Raw genomic sequence first — 16,270 nt, 5'->3', positions numbered from 1 at the left:
ATAAGTCATACAAGAGATAAAAACCTATTGCTGAAGTTTTAATGGCCTTCTGTAAGATGCCGCTTTGAAAAATGTATTTCAGTCTTTTCCTTTGATACTGTATGTAACCTATTCTTGGAACTGATTGGGAAGAACATCTGCGCATATTCAGAACACATTTCTTCCCACATTTCTTCCCCCGGTTTCCTATGCACATACACACACACACATATATGCACATACACACACGCACACACATACACACACACACAAACACACATACACACACACACTCAAGCTCCTCCTCCAGCTTCTTATCACTCTCTCATTATCACTCTTTTAGTTGCTCTATTCTTTGTCTGTCATTCTTTCCTTTTCAATGCCACCCACTGGAAAAGTTCCACACGTCCTTGACAAAATAGATAACAGAGTTAGTCACTCTCTAACAGCAGAGTCTGCATGTACAAACTGCATGTAACATCGCAATGTATATTTTATATTTGAGATTCAGGTTCACATTTGTCACTATTTCAGCATGTAATGGTTTGTTGCTAATAAAGTAGACACACTAAACATTTGAGCAATGCATCATGGGTCATGGGTATGAATAATGATACAACATCATGTGGCTGAACCGATTATTGCATTAAGACTGTAATTATGAGAGGAGGCCCACACACCAACATTAACATCTAATCTTCTCTCCCTCTTTCATTCTCTCTCTCTCTCTCTTTTATTCCCTCTCTCTCTTTAAATCTCTACATCTGTCCCTGTCCTCAGGAACTGGAGCATCAGAGAGGGGTCCTGATGACTGAGGTGCAGGCGGCCAAGAACTCCTGGTTCAGCAAAACCCTGGGCTCCCTAAAGACGTCCTCCAGCAACCAGACCCCTCCCTCACCCAAAGAGGGCTAGCAGGGTAGTGGGGAAGGGGGGGCCAGGGGGGGGGGGGGGGGTCAGTCAGACTGTGGGGAGGGAAGGCTGCTCCAAGAGGGGTGGGGTTGGGAGGGGGGGCACACAGATGAATCTCACCAACACTACATCCTTTTGCAACAACCTCCCTCACCACCACCACCACCACCATCACCACCACCCTGGAAATGCAGTATTCCCTCTTCAGCGGACTCGGGGCGTCTTCATACAGGGCTGTGTTTCAGTGAGCCGTGAGCCCCCTCTGGTGGCACTGCACAGGAATGGCACTTTGCTAACCCATGTGAGATTCGGTCGTGGGCACAGGCATTGGGGTGGGGGCAACATTGGAGGTAGTGCCTTAAATGGCAGCGTCATCTCGTGTTCATCCCGTTTGATTTACTCTCTCTCTCTTTCTCAGTCTCTCTCTCTCTCTCTCTCTCTCTCTCTCTGAGTGCCTGTGCAAAGGGAAGCCATTGCAGCCGTAACATAGCAGTTAATGTCATCATGGCATGACGGACATTGTGAAAGAGCTGTGTTTACCAACCCGACATGAACCACACGCTTTGAGCAGTAGAGGCCTTGTAGCTTTGCACACGTGGACGCATGGCATTTACTAAAGGCACCCCGGGGGCTTGGACAAAGTTAGTAACACTGAATCAGCACAGGAACGTAGGAAATTCCAGGCAGTTCATTATTACACTGGAGATTAGCTGGGGGACATGGCGGCTCCTCCTCGTAGCATCCTGGCTAGTTTTTGAGGTTTTGAAGCGAGCACTGGTAATCCACAGGTCTGCTCTATCAACCCTGCACTACTTTGAAATGATGCTACGTGTGCGTTCACCGCAGATCAAGTATCTCTCTCTCTCTCTCTTTGTAAGGAACCCTGTAATAAGGATCATGATAACATGCAAGTTTCAGTTGCCCTTTTCAGCAAGAGCATTAATGTGTAGAGCACAGTAATCTGTTATGCTTTGTGGAAGGGGGATACTGCATTTTGACAAGATTAAGTTTCTTTGTTTTCTATATAGGTATAATAAAGTATAATTGTTCTGTCATATAAATGTGTTTAACTAAATGTTGATCTTTTTTAATCTTGTACAGTTGAAATTGGAGGAAGTGCTTTGTTATTTTTTACTATTTTCAAGTTGAATGTCATATTTCAACGTGTCATTCACCCAAAAGCACAGTGTGTCATGTTCAGTCCAGACTCTAAAATTGGACGTGCCAAGTGACATTCCAAATTCACAGTGTCATTCCCATAATCCATGTTACACACCAGTCCACCTTCACATCCAAGTACTCTGACCTGATGGTGTGTATGTATGTGTGTGTGAGTGAGTGACTATTGTGCGCATGCATGTGTGTGTGTGTGTGTGTGTTTGTTTGAATCACAGACCAACCATATTGGTACCCAAGATTTATGTAATGTCTCACCATTGAAATATCTCCTGTCTGAAAATGTTTCCCTCTGTATACGAGTGAATGAGATTAGGGCGTCCAGACTTGTGCCAAGACCTCTACTGAGTTCTTCACCTTCCCTGGCTCTCCAAATGTTATTAACCACAGATGCAGAGGCAGTTTGATGGCTTGCTCTCAACACAAGTGCAAACTCTCCTGCTAGCAAACCCATGCCTATGCCATGTACAGTACAGTTGGCCAGGATGCGCGAGAACACTAGGCAGGGACATTGTGTGTACTTCTTTCTAATCAGTATTCTGCAACTTATGTAGTCCTATGGCAGAGTGATGCAGTACATCCAGTGTACAGACAAGACTTTTTAAATGTCCTATTTTATCATAACTGCATGGCCTTGTGTACACTAACATCACTTCTGTGTCGTGAACACTATTTTATCGTTCATTTATACTGTTGTCTAAAAAGGAGAAGAAAATTGTACTTAACACAAAAATGAACATGATCTTTTCATTGTTAGTACATGTTTCACTTTGAACATTTCTGTCAAATGAGATGCAGCCGTCACAATGAAGGAATATTGACTGAGAACTCAGTGCAGTGTGTTGGCTGCAGAGGCTACTAACTGCAGGGTTGGCCCAGGGCACCTTACCTTCTCTGCTGCCATGTGAGTGTGGAAAAGACTCACCTGTGGGCTGTGCATTATCCATGTTAATTCTGATGCTCTTTTCTGTACAATAACGACCTGACACAAGTTAATAATAAACCTGTCTGTCCTCATACCTGTTTGCTGTTGTTGGTCTGTCGTATCTCATTTAGTCAAGGTTGTTATCAAGCCCAGACAAACCAAGCAAATGACCACTGTTTACTAGGAAACTCTAATCTGAACAGTTTAGTGACTCACCAGACTCATCGGCTCAAATATATATTGTTTTATTTCCAAAATAGCATTCCATGATAAATAAGTTAGACCAAACACTATCCCATACTCAAATAAAAAATGTTAAAAAGGCAGATGGACTGTATCCAGCTACAGTGTTCCGTCACTTTCAGTGTCTTCATGGTACAGAAGACACGAGCGAGGCCAGTCATTTCTAACGTCGTCCTCCAACTCTTCCTCTATCTGTAACACACCAAGGGATAGGTCAGTCACTGTATGTCCTCAGGCCCCTGCTTATTTTCAAAAATGTCATTTTTAGAGTAAAAAGTTTTTAAATACTCACATTAAGCTCATGTGTCATGTCATCCAATTCTATTCTGGTGTGACGTCGCTCTGCAAATGGAAAAAGAGACGGTTTCATAAAAAGTTGGGATTAAGTGTCTCCAAAATAAGAACTGGACAGATCTTTCATGTACCTACTGCATGTAGACTATGAAAGAGGTATACTTCATTTGATGCTGCACACAAACACACTTACTGTGATGACGCCAGCAATTCAAAGAGGCCCCAACAATAATCACAACTGCCATCACTATGCCCATGACAATCGCAACTGACTGCCAAATCAGATGCCTGAAAAACAAGCCAAGAAAATGTAAGGAACTGCGTTCATAGTCCTTAACTCATGAAAACTATCAAGACAAAACAGAATTTGAGTCACACCTGTTGTGGATTGCAGTATCCTCTGTGGTGTTTGAAGGCACAGTTGAACACGTATTATTAAATGCACATGTTGGGGCAAAATCTGTTGGTGTTATGGTAGCTGAAGAAGTGTCTGATGTCCCCCCATTTGCTGAAGTATTTGAGACTGTGCTGGTCAATACTGCAGAAGGTGTTGTTGATGTCTTTACTTGTGGAGTAGGAGTCAACAGAGTGTGAGATGTTGTCTTGGAGGCAGTAGAAGTGGCTTGGGAAGGTGTGGTGGGCTGGAATGATGGTGGAGCAGAGGAGATGGTGTGTGTGATTTCTGATGTTACCCCACCAGATGTTGTAACTATTCAGACAGGAAAATGCTGTGCAGTTAGCCAACACCACACAAATCACATAAATTACAATACATCCTAATACTTGAGAAATCCAGTTAAAAATATGTCCTCATGGCATTGGGTCATATAGACAAAAAATAGATAATAGAAAGACAGGATAAACAGTAATGGATTACTTTATATATTAAATGTTTGAGGGCAGGCGAAATCTATGACGACTGTATGGCAAGCTCACCTGTAAATGTGTCCAGTCTTTCTGTTACGTTGATATGCACAGGGGCCTGTAGGTCATCAGCAGAACACCAGTACCAGCCCGTATCCTTCCTCTCCAGTTTCATCAGAGTTACCGTAAAAACTCCGTTGCCGTCATCAGCGATTGTGACAGATGGCGCCTCGAGTGGTGATGTGGTCAGGGCCGACCGACAGGAGTGGAGCTTTCCACTCTCGCACCACTTCTTCTCAGCACTCTTTAGTCCATCACCGTACATGCAGGGGATGCTCACATTGCCTCCCTCTTCAACAGACACCCTGTTATCCATCACAAACAAATCTGGAGGGCCTGAAATGAATGAGAAAACTGCATGAGAATGTAAGAGGCCCTACAATGACAGTCTTTTGAGATGGGGCCCAAGAGAAATGGGGACCAAAGTGGTGCTCATCTCCCATCTACATCCACCCAACCTTCACATGGTTACTTTACCATTGTTTTGTAGACAGGGTCATGAAATACACCATTTTATTAACACAAGTGTACACCAAAATAATACAGTTTTGTGCCTAGATCTAGAACGCCATGCATTTCTATTGCTTGAAAAACTCACCTTATTTCCTCTACACATTCAGGAGTGTGCTTCTTTGACTGTCACTTTGGCCAGTCCATATCATTATTAATCAGAGGTGGAAAAGTCCAGCTTCAGAAAGTAAAAGTTCTACCACATATCTGTGCCAACCACTCACTTGAAACCAGCTGATTCTAACAACTCTACAGACATAGCAGCTAATTGATAAGATCACCTGTGTTAAGTGCACATGTAGGTAGAAACAACACATGATCAGACACTTACTTTCTGAAGCTGGACTTTTCCACCTCTGTTATTAATGTTGGAGTCAAACTGCACCTACCTTCAGTCACCTGCAGCTCCAGAGACGTTCTGAGCGTGTTCCTGCTGAACCCTCTCTTTATAAGAGCACACCAGTAGCGATCAGCGTCCTTCACCTCAAGCTTTGTTTTTGTGATGGTGAAAACCTGCTCAGATGGATAGTCTGTAATGGACACCCCCTCTGTCAAGGATTTTGAGGTGGTGCGTGCAATCTCTTTACAGAAACCCCAACTGCGGCCCTTGCACCAGTACTTCTCATTGGTCTGAAACATCCTGTGGTAGTGACATGGGATAGTGATAGAGCCCCCCTTCTGCACTGCCACCCTGGAGACTGTCCAGAGACTGTTTACACCTGTAGTGACATGATGGCATGAAGATTGATTGGTCAGAATTCATAAAAGGCAAGATACTCTCCTGCAGCCAGAAATGTTGTGAAATCAAGAGCTGTGATGAACAGAATGAACACTACCAAGGAAATGCCTATGTAAACAGAAGCTGTCCAACACGAAGAGACATTTCAACACATCACATTTACATGTAATATAGGCCTAAACCTTAGGAACAATAAATAATGATAATAAAAGGGGTAATTTAAATTGGGGACATTTAGGGACATTTAAACTGCATTAGGACATTTTGAATAATAAATAAATTGCTGCATATCCTATCCAGTTTGAAATGTTATGAAGAGCTGTGATGAACAGAATACTACATACCGGTAAAATAAATGCCTAAGCAGAAGCTGTCAAAGTAACACGAAAAGACATTTCAACATATCGCACATGTGAAATGTACATTAGATTTGCACATTCTTGAGAGCTATTTGAGTGTTGGGCCCCAAACTGACCTTTGTTTGTAAATTCTTGTCACTTCACAAAAAAATAATTAAAGACAAATGAGATATACACCAAATAAGATGTAGATAATGTTGGGGCTTTACAACTAATTTGTCCTCATCTTCACATGGTGAAAAATCACTGTTAGAGCACGATAACTTCTGAAAATGTCACCATGATCAAATTATAAAGCAAAATACACGTCTTACCTTGAAACCCATGGACCAGTAAAAGGGCTATCCTAAAAAACAACATTCCTTCCATTTTTTTGTCTGCGCTCTACCTTGAAAAGCTGCTGTGCTTCCTGTTTGTGCTCCAGAGAGAGATTGTGATTGAGGTCTCACTGATATGGCTGTGGATTTCTAAGCAACCAAGATTTTCTGACGTCTATCCTCTTCCAACTTTCACTTCCTTTTTACAATGAGTGTCCAATACTATTTTTTGTTTTGCTTGCAGGCTCTATTGCAAAATCGGACTTTCCCTGCCCAGGAGTGATGCAATTATAGCGGAAAGCTTCGTGGTGGGTCAACAAGAAGAACAATATTTGTACAAATGGGGAAATGGACACAGAATACACTGCTTCATCATTAATGAATTCATTATCGATGACCTGATAAATCCAATTACACATCCAAATCCCATTTTATGTCCTTAACCTTCCATTGTTTAAATCTCAATGACAATTATATTTCTAAACTTAATTTAAGTAAAAATTACTGTTTGTAGATGCGTAACAAACACATCAATAGAATGTTTTTTTCATAATAATAGCATGAGGCTGTGCCATGTGATTCTACAGCCCACAGTGTAGGGCACATCTGACACCTATGGCAACATCTTACTATAGTCTAGTGTAAGAATCACAAACATTTATAAAAACCTGAGTTTGATTTACTAAATATAAAGCACATGTTCTCAAAATTCTGTAGCCCAACCAAAAGCAATTGTAGGGGGTACAACTATACATTAAAATAAGCAGACAAATATCATTGAAGTTCACATGGATTGGTATATGTACCCAACACCAACCCAGCAGATGGAGAAAATGAAATGAAATTAAATATTTAATCATTATCAATGTGTCCTTGTTTTTAGAAAAATCTCCATAAACCCTCTGGAATGTATTTTCATTTGATATAAGCCTAGACCCTAGGAACAATAATAATAATAATAATAATAATAATAATAATAAAGAACAAACAGCTAGGCCTAAATCACATAAGCATCTGATGTCCAAATTGTATTTGGAAATTTTGAATAATAAATCAATTGCTGCGTGCTCCTCATGCCTGGATTATTGTAACAGTCTTTTCACATGCATCACTCAAAAGTCCTTACACAGGCTTCAAATAGTCCAAAACTCTGCTGCCAGGCTCTTAAATAAAACTAGACGGTATGAACACATCACTTCTGTTCTAGTATCACTTCACTGGCTCCCAATATGCTGGAGAATTGAGAATTGTTGGTTACATTTAAAGCTCTTCATGGCCTTTCCCCTGGTTACATTTCTGATATGCTAGTGCCCTATAGCCCTACACGCGCATTAAGGTCTGCAGGCAAAGGTTTATTGACCATTCCTGAGTCACGGCTTGCAACTGAAGGGGACAGATCTTTTTCAGTGTTAGCCCCAAAGCTTTTGAATGCACTGCCTGAGCAAATAAGGTTAGCTGATACTGTTCCATCTTTTAAATCCCTCCTTAAAACTCATCTGTACCATAAAGCTTTTAAGGAGTTTATTTAAGTTTAGTTTTTGTTTTTGTCTTTTTGTTTTTGTTTTTTGTCTTATTTTTGTCTTGGTTTGGTTTTGTTTTGCCTTGTGTAGTGTTTTGCTTATTGCAGTTTTTTCTATTGCTCATTGAAAAAAAAAAAAAAAAAAAACATTTTCTTTATTCTTGCCAATGTTGATATGGTATTATTTGTATTGTTTTTAGTCACTTAATTTTTGTGTTATTTATGTGTTCTGTTTATTATTTTATATGTAAAGCACTTTGAAATTATGTTTAGAAAAGCGCTCTATAAATAAAGATTATTATTATATTATTATTATTATATCCTTGGCAGAATAGTATACTTCATCTGCAAAATAAATCAAGTTGAAGTTGAAGTTCAAAGTTTATTGTCATGTACTCATAAAAAGAATTTATAAGTAATGAAATGTCTTGTGCTCAAGAGGCCATTCAACTACAGAAATATAATTAAAAAGAAAAATGAATAAATAGATAGCCTACTATAAAAAATAAAAAAAATAAAATAAAAAAGAGGGGTTGGGCCCAAGACCCAGAAGCAACAGGGGTGTGTGTGTGTGTGTGTGTGTGTGTGTGTGTGTGTGTGTGTAAGGGGATTCTAAGGGCAGGCATGAGTGATGTCTTTTAAGTGGTGGTGGAACAGTTAAAAAAGGGTGCTGTGTGTGGGGGGCAGTGGCATGATGATCAGAGGTGGTGGGCAGTGTTTTGTGTGTGGTTTAATAAGAAGCTGGAAAGGGGCAGTGTGTGTGTGTGTGCGTGTGTGTGTGTGTGTGTGTGTGTGTGTGTGTGTGTGTGTGTGTGTGTGTGTGTGTGTGTGTGTGTGTGTGTTGGGGGGGGGTGCTGTGTACAGTATGTGTTAGGTATGGGTAGGAAGGCATGCAGGTAGGTATGTGTGTGTGTGTGTGTGTGTCTGTGTGTCTGTATGTGCGCGCGCTCGTGTGTGCGTGTGTGTGTGCGTGCGTGAGGAGGAAGAAGGTTAATCCAACAAATTCAGTCTTTCTAAAGCAGTCATTTGTCCTTTCGGGGCAGGGGCAGTGGGTAAAAAAGCCTTCCCAAAAATGATGTGTATGTAATGGCCTGCACATTGGTATTATGCACACTCCACAGGGAAGCTGAAATAGACTCTAGTGTCGTCCATCTGGTTTTGTAGCTTATCTTGAAAACTTTTACCAGCAAGACTTAAAGGAGGGATCCGAGATCCTGGGGGGAAAAAAACATTACAAGCTTGGTCTTGAAAATACAGTTACAAAGTTCCTTCCATCCATCCAAAGCACTCCCCCAAAGCACACCAACGAGGAGGGGATTGCCGGGGGAGGGATAGATGGCCGTTTGATAGACCTTTCACCGTCCATTTGTTTATCAGATTGTTCAGGATGATTGGAATAGGTTTTTTTTACAGCTCTGTCCGCTACACAGATGATATTTTTTGTCTTGATGTCAGAGCATCTAATCAATTGACTGTGGTTGGGGTGTGAGAAAGATTTAAAGTCATTCAACAAAAAAAGGCTTCAGAAAACATCTCAACCTTCTAAATGCTATGAATATGAGACACAATTCGACCAGAAACTAAGCTAAAGGTGGATGGGTCTATGAGACAGCACCTGAGAGTGACACCCGCCCGTCTAGACTCACTCACCCCAAAGCACAACCAGGACTTACAGCAGCTTTGCAGACCACTAGCTATAGTCTCCATACACTGATGATGTGAAATATGGGCTGCTTAGAAAGTTGACTCCACTATTCTCTCTGTTATCAATGCAGATTTATTACGGGTGATTTCATTTACATGGTGAATCTAAAAATATAGAATATAATGGAAAAGTCTGAGGTTATTTTTTCTGTAATTTATTTCAAAATGTGAAACTTGCATATACTTTAGTAGCCTGACCTAGCCAGATCCTAGCTCTGCCATGCTCCACCAGAGGCGTTTTGCTGAGCTCAGCGAACTACAAGGATCTGACGAGAGTCAGGTTAACACTCTAGATTTATCACATAAGGTTAAACACGGCTCACAATTCAGGGAAATAAAAAATCCAGTGGCTCAATTTCGAGAGCCTTTAATCTCTCAGTCTCATTCAGGAAACACAACAATCATAGGAAAGACTGTTGACAGTTGTCCAGAAGACACTCATTGACATCCTCCACACAGAGGGCAAGCGACCAGCATGTTGTTTTAACACAGTGTATTATCAAAGCATATTCATGACAGTTGAATGGAAGGGGAAGGTATGGTAGGAAAATTAACTTGAAGTCCAGAGCAAAGTTTCCACAATCAGTGATGATACAGGGTACCATGTCATCTGCTGCAATCAGTAATTGTCAATAGCCATCTACCAGGAGATTAAAGCACTTCATGCTGCTGTCTGTTGGCAACCTTTAGATGCATGATACTCTCCAGCAGTACTTGCCATCTGCCCACAGTACCAGAACTGGGAACTGGTTTGCTGAACATGGTATAGTTGAAGGCTGCTATCAAAGAAACCTGGGCTTCCATAACACCTCAGCCGTGCAGTCTGATGGCCTCAATACCACGGCACACTGATGCAGAATTTGTGCAAAGAGATATTGTGGGTCGCCTGGTGGCATAATCAGGTTTTAAAATCACTGGCAGGTTTAGAATGTTGCTTGAGAGACAGAAAAGGGGCCATAGATACAACTGGATTACTGTGTTAGATGGAGTTAACATAGCAACTTCCTTCTGTTGCAGATGTGTTCAGGCTGCCATTCATGTCTGTTTAACATAGTTCAATTTGAAACGTGACGCTCTTTACCATACCTCAAACTATTTACAAAGATTTACAACACGATGTGCCAGCATTTGAAGTTGCAGATCCACTGTAGCTAATGTCCTCAGAGTAACATGAATAATGCCAGTAATAAACTGTACCGCATAGCAGTAGAAAATATGACTGCCACTCAGTCCTGCACATTCTCTCCACAAAAATAAATCACGCCTGTCAATTTGTCTCCATCTCCTACTTTTGCCACCGGTGCATGTAAATATGAGTGTGTGCATGTGTGAGTACTTTTGTGCATGTGTATTTGTGTGTGTTTGCTTGTGAGTGTGTTAGGGAGCTAATAGTGTGTGTGTTTATATGTGTGCATGTGCACATGCGTATGCGTGCCTCTGTGTGTGTGTTTATGAGTGCATTCATGTGTGTGTGTGTTTGTGTTTATGTGTGTGTGTTTGTGTGTGTGTGTGTGTGTGTGTGTGTGTGTGTGTGTGTGTGTGTGTGTGAGTGTGTATGCATGCATTTGTGTGTGTGTGTGTGTGTGTGTGTGTGTGTGTGTGTGTGTGTGTGTGTGCTTGCCTGTGTGTGTGCTTGCCTGTGTGTGTGCATGTGTGCAAATCATAATGTGAGTGAGTAGAGGCAAGGTTAACCTAACTCTTGACGTACCATAAATATTTTGTCCTCTTGGGTGCAACCGACGGTTTCGCAGAAAAAAAATGCATTTTTCGAGTTCTGGGGGCCTAATGTGGAGGAGGAGGGGCCACCAAGCTTCATGTTCCTTGATGTTTCAGTAACCCGGGAATCATTGACCAAAAAAATAAATATATGAAAAAAAATATATGTTTAATATTATTATTTTAATATTATAAATTACTTCTTGTGTAGACACTGCAATAGTTTCATATCAAAATGAACTACTCAAGTTTGCATTTTAGTTTGTGGAGGACTGGTTCAGACACATTATGCATATGCACTTTTTGTGTTCATTCAAGTCTCCTTCATGCTACATATCATGGTTTTGGCAGTTTCACAGAATTTATAGAAAACTGTAATCTAGCATAAAAGTGCCATGTCATGTCATGTAGGCTATTCTTAGGATGTAGCCTAAATGATTATATGAAATTTGAGGATTTGTCAGTGTTCAGAGGACAGGTTAGCATACATTAAGTGTTATACAAATGAACTCATTGATGCTAATTCTGTCCATGGAATTTTGTTAACCAATATGAGTTCAGCTGCCACATCCATAAAGCTGGAACTGCTCAAACCCAGATAAATACTCAGGAGGGCTACTCTGTTGACGATGGGTTTTGCCCACAAAGGTTGTTTTTTTTGGGTTGTCTTTCACATTAACATGCAATCAGAAGGCTGTCTGATAGTAGAATACTGCTTTTGTGGAAATAGGCCTACATGAAGCACAACGCAAATGTCTATTATTTTAGGTAAACAATATTTTCATATTTTCGTTTAGTAGTTTAACAGAAATGATACGATCACCTCTTTCCATTTGTGCCTAACCTTCCTGGGATTTTGCTCTAATTTGACTTCATGCAGCGCTGCGCAAATCTGACTGAACGTGATGCTGTTTGCATTGGGAAACGAGCAGAATGTATCACGTTCAGCCAGATCTACGCAGCGCTGCACAAGGGTTAATAAGCTCTGTATCTGCCCTGCACTGATTTACACATCAACTGGATTGCACAAATGTTCGCTGGGGAATCGCACAACACATCTACCACAGTATACAATACGCGTTTAGGACAAGACAGGGAGGAATCACAAGACCGGAAGCGGAAATATATAAAAAGTGTAGTGCACAAAAATGAATAAAATATTTCCAAAAAAACACACAGCTGGACTGAGACGTGCGCGTGAAATCATTTTCTTTTGCCAGAGCTGTAAGTATAAATAATGTAAAGTAATTGTTCTTATCAACTTGCTAGCCATTTGGATTAGAGCTAATCAAAATGCAGCATATATTTGTGTGCACTCGTTTTTCTTTTGTCCGTGCATATAAGTTTCCCTGTCAAAGACTGGTAAGTTAACTGCTATTTTACAGTGATCGTAAAGAAGTGACAACACCGCTGATCATTTTGAATTGTCTGACCATACGATGGCCGGTGCAATTTAAAGTGGCACAAGTTGGTTAATTTACTAGTAACGTTAGCTGTCATGACAAAAACAGAATACATGAACCGCATGCAAGATCCAAGCAATTTTGTATCCATGCTCATATTCTGTGCTTTGCAAAACGTCAAATTTGGGTGGCTAATACTCAGGCATCAGATTGATGTTTTTATTGTTAACTTCACAGGTTAAAAGGTCCAGGTTTGACGCAGATACTGTCACATTTCTACATTGTGTGTTTGAAGCCAATGTACAATAGTTATTGGGGGGTCAGGCAGAAGTAAGCTATCTTATGTGAATTGTCTACACAAACCTATGTCCGCCTCTGTTGGCAGACACTTCGGCATCAGCTGACTGTGAATCTATTCTTCCGCTTTTCTTGACCCAGAGTGGGAGGTGCAGTCTCCCTAGTCCCTACAATAATACTAGGAGTCTCAGTTGGTACAAGCTTGGCCTCAAGCTATACCAGTCTCTTGTTAATGTCCTTGCACTGACAGTAAATGTAATAAACTTAATGAAATCAGACTGCATTATGTCAGTATTGTTTTGCTCATAGGTTCACCAGGCCAGGATGAACGACTTTGCCGTTTTGAACACAGGAAGGAAGATGCCCCTCTTGGGACTTGGGACATGGAAGAGTGAACCGGGAAAGGTGGGTCATCAAACTATCCTTGAAAGACCAATTTCAACCAAAGGGCTTTTCAAACAATTTCAAACAAAGGGCTACCTATAAGTTGCATGACAAGAACATATTTTAATTATTTTTCTAGGTGAAGCAAGCAGTAGTCTGGGCTTTGCAATCTGGCTATCGGCATATTGACTGCGCCGCAATCTATGGTAATGAGTCAGAGATCGGAGAAGCTTTGCAAGAGGCCCTTGGACCTGACAAAGTGAGTAGCATAATTATTATTTTTTTATTATTATTTAATTAGCACTTATCTTAACATTTTTTTAAAAATAATAATAAATTGGTGTTATGCTTAAAATGTCCAACACTGTTGCTGCTATCAGTAACTGAAAATCAACACAGATGTATCAGCAGTAAGGTGTTTCCAACTAAGTGGTTCCCAGTTTCCATTTAAAAAAAAAAGTGACACCATCCTCTTTTAAAGGAGCAGTTTGCTGGTTTTGACATCATATTTAGAGAGATTCTATGATTGTGGAATTATGATACCATCACTCAAACATGTCAAACATGTCACATTTTTCAACGCTAGAGTATATGAAAAGGACTGATTTGAGTGTCCTTCTCTGCCTGCCATCATACCTTAGGGCCTGAGGAGGGAAGACGTGTTCATCACATCCAAGCTGTGGAACACACGCCACCACCCTGAGGATGTGGAGCCATCTCTGTTGAAAACCCTGAAGGACCTGAGGCTGGAGTATCTGGACCTCTATCTCATCCACTGGCCCTATGCCTTTCAGTGAGTCATTTTTCAGAGAGGGTCAAGGGAAATATTCTCAATAAATAAACCATTTTACGTTGGCTTTAAAAACTCTAATCACTCAAATTTAGCATGTTTAGATTTTATCTGGAAAAGACCAACACAGACAGACTGAATATTTTAATTTCATGTGTTGTTTATTTGATGTTGTAAATGTTATTGAACCATTTACATCTGGAAATAATTCACCTCTCTTGTTAATGATCTTGGGGAATTTGGACAGGATATTCTAATACTGAATATGCATACATCTCTGATCAGACAGGGGGATACGCCATTTCCTAAGAGGGAGGATGGCACCATTCTCTATGATGACATAGACTATAAGCTCACATGGGCTGCTATGGAGAAACTGGTAGGAAAAGGTCTGGTGAGGGCCATCGGGCTCTCTAACTTCAACAGCCGCCAGATTGATGACGTTCTTTCTGTGGCCAGCATCAAACCCACTGTGCTTCAGGTAAGACTTCATAATATGACGTGAACCATTTATTCTTTGTTTTGATGGCAACCTCTATCAAACTCCTTTTCCTCTTTTTCCTTTGACAAAACTCAACTCCCTGATTTCAAGTAGCTTACCATGTACACAGAATAGAATAATAATATCACTGTTAAGGAGTCCATCTCTCACCACACATATCACTTTGCTGTTAATCTGATTTGATTATACCAGCAGCTGACTCATTTAGTGAGATGTGATGTTCTCTGACTGTTTGTACTTCAGGTGGAGGGCCACCCGTACTTGGCACAGGTGGAACTGCTTGCCCATTGCAAGGATAGGGGTTTAGTGATGACCGCTTACAGCCCCCTTGGGTCACCTGATCGAGCCTGGAAACACCCAGATGAACCTGTGCTACTGGAGGAACCTGCTATTGCCACTTTAGCCAAGAAATACAACAAATCTCCTGCACAAATCATTCTCAGGTAGGCCTGCAAATGCAACCTTCTTAGCATTTGCCTTAAAAACTGTATTGGAGGAGCTGTTCACAGGTGCTCATTGGGCTGGGTGGGCTACTGTCACATCCACAGAGATGGTAATGCATTGCTTGAATTTCTTAGATGGCAGACCCAGAGAGGAGTTGTCACCATTCCTAAGAGTGTGACAGAATCACGTATCAAAGAGAATATTCAGGTAGATATCCACACAAATTAATTTTGTGATGTAAATATTTTTTTTATTATTATTATCCATTTATACCTATACCTAATAATGATGTAGTGTAGTGATGATATGAGCTTAATCGTATGTTTTTTTTGGGCAGGTGTTTGACTTCACTCTTGAGACAGAAGAGATGAGCAGTATCACAGCACTGAATAGAAACTGGCGCTACATTGTTCCAACAATAACAGTAAGTTCCATGCCGTCACAGTTCATTATCAGGAATATTTCATGCAGAGCATCCTTAGTAAGCTATCAATCTTTGCTACATTTGTGCTGAAAATCTTTTCTCTTTCAGGTGGACGGGAAGCCAGTACCACGGGATGCTGGACATCCTCATTACCCTTTCAATGACCCATATTGACATCCTTTGCTGATAGCTGCTGTGCCTTGAAAACAACCTATACCCCATCCACCTGGTCCCCTTCTTCCTCAGATGTAGCCTACTACACAAAATAAAGTTTTTACTCTGTTCAGTCGGCATGGGTTTTTGCATTCAGTTATTGCTCTATTTTGGGGTTAGTTCAGAATACTTTCATAATCGAAATATAATGATTATTTTGGTAAATTCAGTTTCATAACAATGCTCTCCTTTTGTCTTGAGTTGTCGTGTGTGTTAACTTTTTACATGTATTTTTTTCCTGTTGGATTATATTTAACAATCAATTTAAAATCTTTGAAAATTTACATTTTGAATATGGATGATAGTTCCAAAATCACTGAGTCTGTATCTCCATTAGCAGTAGGCCTATACGGCTGCAGCGGATAACTGAGTAGAGTCTGAACAAGAGTGTTGTAATCAAATCAAGTATAGAACTCTGATAGGAGCAACAGACTGAAGATTATTAAAGCAAATGTGCTGGATTATCAATCAATCACACAATAATTCCTTACAGTGCAAA

General features: G+C 40.7%; 3 protein-coding genes across 6 annotated transcripts in view; 2 read left to right on the top strand and 1 right to left on the bottom strand.

Annotated features, from left to right (window-relative positions):
• The window catches only part of rabgap1l (RAB GTPase activating protein 1-like), a 99,226-nt gene extending 98,322 nt beyond the window's left edge, over positions 1-904 (top strand). For all 3 annotated transcript variants that reach the window (XM_062556343.1, XM_062556341.1, XM_062556342.1), the window contains exon 26: positions 760-904. In XM_062556343.1, the coding sequence (XP_062412327.1) occupies positions 760-891 (132 nt within the window). In that variant the 3' untranslated portion in view covers positions 892-904. The remainder of the gene's footprint in view (positions 1-759) is intronic.
• A 2,320-nt stretch (positions 905-3,224) lies between these two features.
• On the bottom strand, positions 3,225-6,565 carry si:ch211-264f5.2 (uncharacterized protein LOC570749 homolog). Its single transcript, XM_062556987.1, has 7 exons — positions 6,373-6,565; positions 5,350-5,679; positions 4,463-4,786; positions 3,905-4,235; positions 3,720-3,814; positions 3,525-3,574; positions 3,225-3,424 (listed from the first exon to the last, which is right to left on the bottom strand). Exons 1-7 carry the CDS (start codon positions 6,425-6,427, stop codon positions 3,332-3,334), a joined length of 1,278 nt encoding a protein of 425 aa, XP_062412971.1. The 5' UTR covers positions 6,428-6,565; the 3' UTR covers positions 3,225-3,331.
• Positions 6,566-12,401: 5,836 nt separating this feature from the next.
• Positions 12,402-15,849, top strand: akr1a1b (aldo-keto reductase family 1, member A1b (aldehyde reductase)). 2 transcript variants are annotated; one of them, XM_062555689.1, is made up of 9 exons: positions 12,402-12,538; positions 13,324-13,419; positions 13,538-13,657; positions 14,040-14,191; positions 14,474-14,669; positions 14,934-15,133; positions 15,269-15,341; positions 15,472-15,558; positions 15,667-15,849. In XM_062555689.1, exons 2-9 carry the CDS (start codon positions 13,339-13,341, stop codon positions 15,730-15,732), a joined length of 975 nt encoding a protein of 324 aa, XP_062411673.1. In that variant the 5' UTR covers positions 12,402-12,538; positions 13,324-13,338; the 3' UTR covers positions 15,733-15,849. The 2 variants fall into 2 exon arrangements, with proteins under 2 accessions (XP_062411673.1, XP_062411672.1); XM_062555688.1 differs by lacking the exon at positions 12,402-12,538 and adding an exon at positions 12,574-12,676.
• The last annotated feature ends 421 nt before the right edge of the window (positions 15,850-16,270 follow it).

Source organism: Sardina pilchardus, chromosome 15 (assembly GCF_963854185.1).
Source record: "Sardina pilchardus chromosome 15, fSarPil1.1, whole genome shotgun sequence".
Lineage (NCBI taxonomy): Eukaryota > Metazoa > Chordata > Actinopteri > Clupeiformes > Clupeidae > Sardina > Sardina pilchardus.
The sequence above is the reverse complement of the archived record's forward strand: the minus strand, read 5'-3'. Positions and strand labels throughout refer to the sequence as shown.

What these genes read in the sequence shown, in the direction of transcription:
- akr1a1b (XM_062555688.1), top strand. Translation starts at nt 12,608, where the DNA reads ATGCAGCATATATTTGTGTGCACTCGTTTTTCTTTTGTCCGTGCATAT. An exon ending in CACTGGCCCTATGCCTTTCA is followed by an intron (nt 14,192 to 14,473) that starts GTGAGTCATTTT and finishes ATCTCTGATCAG; the next exon opens with ACAGGGGGATACGCCATTTC. An exon ending in ACATTGTTCCAACAATAACA is followed by an intron (nt 15,559 to 15,666) that starts GTAAGTTCCATG and finishes TTTCTCTTTCAG; the next exon opens with GTGGACGGGAAGCCAGTACC.
- si:ch211-264f5.2 (XM_062556987.1), bottom strand. Translation starts at nt 6,427, where the DNA reads ATGGAAGGAATGTTGTTTTTTAGGATAGCCCTTTTACTGGTCCATGGG. An exon ending in AAGACTGGACACATTTACAG is followed by an intron (nt 4,236 to 4,462) that starts GTGAGCTTGCCA and finishes CTGTCTGAATAG; the next exon opens with TTACAACATCTGGTGGGGTA. An exon ending in GAATTGCTGGCGTCATCACA is followed by an intron (nt 3,575 to 3,719) that starts GTAAGTGTGTTT and finishes TTCCATTTGCAG; the next exon opens with AGCGACGTCACACCAGAATA.